Source organism: Salvelinus sp. IW2-2015, linkage group LG15 (assembly GCF_002910315.2).
Source record: "Salvelinus sp. IW2-2015 linkage group LG15, ASM291031v2, whole genome shotgun sequence".
Taxonomy (NCBI): domain Eukaryota; kingdom Metazoa; phylum Chordata; class Actinopteri; order Salmoniformes; family Salmonidae; genus Salvelinus; species Salvelinus sp. IW2-2015.
Genome location: NC_036855.1, coordinates 4891908 through 4895766, shown reverse-complemented (window position 1 = coordinate 4895766; position 3859 = coordinate 4891908). Strand labels below are relative to the sequence as shown.

The 3859-nt window shown below is 45.7% G+C and overlaps 1 protein-coding gene across 1 annotated transcript in view; it reads left to right on the top strand.

The window, feature by feature from the left end:
- The window catches only part of LOC111973948 (ras and EF-hand domain-containing protein-like), a 72491-nt gene that overhangs the window by 20298 nt on the left and 48334 nt on the right, over positions 1 to 3859 (top strand). Inside the window, exons 6-7 of the mRNA XM_070446863.1 lie at positions 1022 to 1137; positions 3360 to 3428. Coding sequence (XP_070302964.1) covers positions 1022 to 1137; positions 3360 to 3428 — 185 coding nt within the window. The remainder of the gene's footprint in view (positions 1 to 1021; positions 1138 to 3359; positions 3429 to 3859) is intronic.

Sequence of the window (3859 nt, the reverse complement as noted above, 5' to 3'; positions counted from 1 at the left end):
TCTTTCTTCTCTCGCTCTCTGCTTGCTCCTCTTTTTTTCTCTCCTATCTCTCTCTCGCTCTTACTTTTCTCTCACTTTTATTTCTTCTCTTCTCTTTCCTCTTTATCCTTTTCCCTCCCTCCCTCCCTCCCTCCCTCCCTCCCTCCCTCCCTACCTCCCTCCCTCCCTCCCTCCCTCCCTCCCTCCCTCAACCTCCCTCCCTCCTGCCTCCCTTGCCTTGCTGCGCTGCCTTGCCTCCTGCCTCCCTACTCCTACCCCCTCCCTCACCTACTCTCCTCCCTGCCTCCCTTGCACTGCCCCTGCCTGCCTGCCTCCTTCCTCCTACCTCGCCTCCTTCCTGCCCTCCCTCGACTTCCCTCACCATCCCACATCCCTCACTCTCCCTTCCCTCCCTCCCTCCCTCCCTCTCCCTCCCCCCTCCCTTCCTCCCCCTCACCTACCTCCCTCCCTCCCTCCCTCCCTACCTCCTCCCTCCCTCCCTCCTCCTCCCTACCTCCCTCCCTCCCTCCTCCTTCCCTACCTCCCTCCCTCGCCTCCCTCACCTCTCCCTCCTCCCTCCCTTCCCTCCCTCCCCCTCCTCCCTCCCTCCCTCCCTCCCCTCCCACCTCCCTCCCTCCCTCCCTCCTCCCTCCCTCCCTACTTCCCTTCCCCTCCCTCCCCCATACTCTACGGCCTCTTTCACTCTCTATCCCTTCCTCGGCTCACCCCATTGACCCCTCCCTCCCTCCCTCCCTCCCTCCCTCTCCCTCCCTCCCTCCCTCCTCTCTCCTCCTCCATATCTATCGCTCTTCTCTTCACTTATTTCTCTCCTTCTCTTTTGCCATCTTTCACGTTTGCTCTATTTTCCCTCCCTCACCATATCATATTCCACAATCCCCTACTCTCTCTCTCTCCATTTTTCATCCGTTGTTTTATATTAATGTTCTTTCTGCCTCCCATACACCTCTTTCCTTGCCCACTGCGTCACATCATAGTTCCTCCCTCCCTCCCTCCCTCCATATCTATCGCTTTCTCTCCCCAGGAAAACCAGAGGTTGAAGCAGGAGTTGATGCAGTCCCACACTAACATAGCCTTCCTGCAGAGTGAACTGGACTCGCTGAAGAGTGACCTGACAGACCACAGCATCAACTCGGAGGGGTGAGACATACACACACACACAAAGCATTTTAAGGCATTTTTATATTAGACCCTGTCAATCCAGGATGAGTTACTGTAACATGGGTGTTGGAAATCACAGGAGGCTGCTGAGGGGAGGATGGCTCATAATAATGGCTGGAATGGAGTGAATGGAATGATATCAAGCACATGTAAACAATGTATTGGATGTGTTTGATACCGTTCCATTTATTCCATTCCAGCCATTACTTTGAGCCCGTCCTCCCCAATGAATCTGCCACCAGCCGCCTGTGTTGGACACCCATTGTGCATGAGGCATAATCATCTGTACAATCTCTCGTAAAATGCCTTACCTGGGGTGGTAACATGTTTGGCAGACCTGTAACAGGATATCCTGGTGTGAAGTCACACTCACAAAGAGTCTCACAACACGGTTACCTGGCAACCAGGCCGGGGAGATAGATTTCACACTGTGCCTTTGAACCCATTCCATTCAAACTACGTTTTTTTGTTGTGAATGTGTCGATTCTTTGAGAATGCTGAAGTGACTGCTTTGTCGGCATTATTAGACTGTAAACCTGCTCATGTGCAGTGCCTATAGAAAGTCTACATGGATTTCTTCACATTTTATTGTGTTACAAAGGAGGATTAAAATGGATTTAATTGTCATTTTCTGTCAACAATCTACACAAAATATTCTGTAATGTCAAAGTGGAAGAAAAATTATATATTTTKGGGATTAAGGAAAAAAAAWTGGACCGCTATGCTCCCGAGCGGTCTAAGGCTCTGCATCTCAGTGCTAGAGGCGTAACTACAGACCCTGGTTCGATTCCAGGCTGTATCATAACCGGMCGTGATTGGGAGTCCCATAGGGCGGCGCACAATTGAYCCAGCATCGTCCAGTTTAGGGTTTGGCCGTCATTGTAAATAAGAATTTGTTCTTAACTGACTTGCCTGGTTAAATAAAGGTTAAATAAATAAACAAATATACCTTGATATGGTAAGTATCCACCCCCCTGAGTCAATGCATGTTAGAAACTCCTTTGGCAGCGATTACAGCTGTGAGTCTTCTTGGGTAAGAGCTTTGCACACCTGTATTGTACAATATTTGGCCATTCTTTTTTAATGTATTATTCAAGCTCTGTCAAGGTGATGGGGATCATGGCTAGACAGCACTGTTCAAGTCTTGTAATAGATTTTCAAGCAGACTCTGTAGCTGTTTTTAAAATCGCTAATGGCCTCATGGTGACATCCGTAAGCAGTTTCCTCCCTGTCCTGCATCTCAGTTCAGAAGGACGACTGCATCTTTAATGTGTCTGGGTGGTTTAATACATCATCCACAGCATAATTATTAACTTGACCCTGCTTAAAGACATATTCAATGTCTGATTTGTTATTGTTACACATCTACCAATCACTGCCCTTCTTTTTGAGGCCTTTGAAAAGCTCCCTGGTGTTTGTAGTTGAAACTGTGCTTGAAATTCAGTACTTGACTAATGGGACCTTACAGATGTTATATGTATGGGGGACAGAGGAAGGGTAAAATTCAGTACTTGACTAATGGGACCTTACAGATGTTAATATGTATGGGGGACAGAGGATTCAAAAATCATGTCAACCCCTATTATAACTTCCATATAACTTATTATGTGATTTTGTTAAGCAACATGTTTCTTCTGAACTAATTTAGGCCGGCCTAAACAAAGGGGGTGAATACTTATGCAACAACTATATTTTTGTTATTTMTTTTATTCATTTGTAAACATTTGTAGAATTGTCTTTTCACGTTTACATTATGGAGTATTTTGTGTCGATAAATCGGGAAAAAATTAACAATTACATTTATTTAAATCCCACTTTGTAACGCAACAAAATGTGAAAAAAGTTAAAAGTGGTGTCGACTTTCTATAGGCACTGTATGTGTTATGAGAGTTTATGTAGCACTGTATGTGTTATGAGAGTTTATGTAGTATGTGTTATGAGAGTTTATGTAGTATGTGTTATGAGAGTTTATGTAGTACTGTAGGTGTTATGAGAGTTTATGTAGTATGTGTTATGAGAGTTTATGTAGTACTGTAGGTGTTATGAGAGTTTATGTAGTACTGTAGGTGTTAGGAGAGTTTCTGTAGTATGTGTTATGAGAGTTTATGTATGTGTTTTGAGTGTTTATGTAGTGTTACAACAGTGTATGTAATATGTGTTATGAGAGTATATGTGTAAGTTGTGAGTAACTGTATGTGCAGATACGAGGCGATGATGAGAGAGTTCTCTGATGAGAGGGATAACCTGGAGCGACAGATAGAGATCCTACAGTAAGTCTGACCAATCACAGTGCTCGCCTGACACACAAACAGGAACACTGACCAATCACAGTGCTCGCCTGACACACAAACAGGAACACTGACCAATCACAGTGCTCCTCTGACACACAAACAGGAACACTTCAAGACTACGAACCTTATTTTCAAAAAGTATTGAAAAGTTTCTGTTTTCATTAGCCAACCTGTCAATGGTACTTTTGATCACCCACTTCCCATTCTAATCCTCTTCCATCCCTCCTCTTTCTCCTCTGTTTATCCCTCTCATCTCTCTCCTCTGTTTCTCTCCCTCCTGTCTCTCTCTCTGTTTCTCTCTCTCCCTCTGTTTCTCTCCCTCCTTTTCTCCCTCCTCTCTCTCCCCCCTCCCCCTCCCTCTCCCTCCTCTGTTTCTCTCCCTCCTGTCTCTCTCTCTGTTTCTCTCTCTC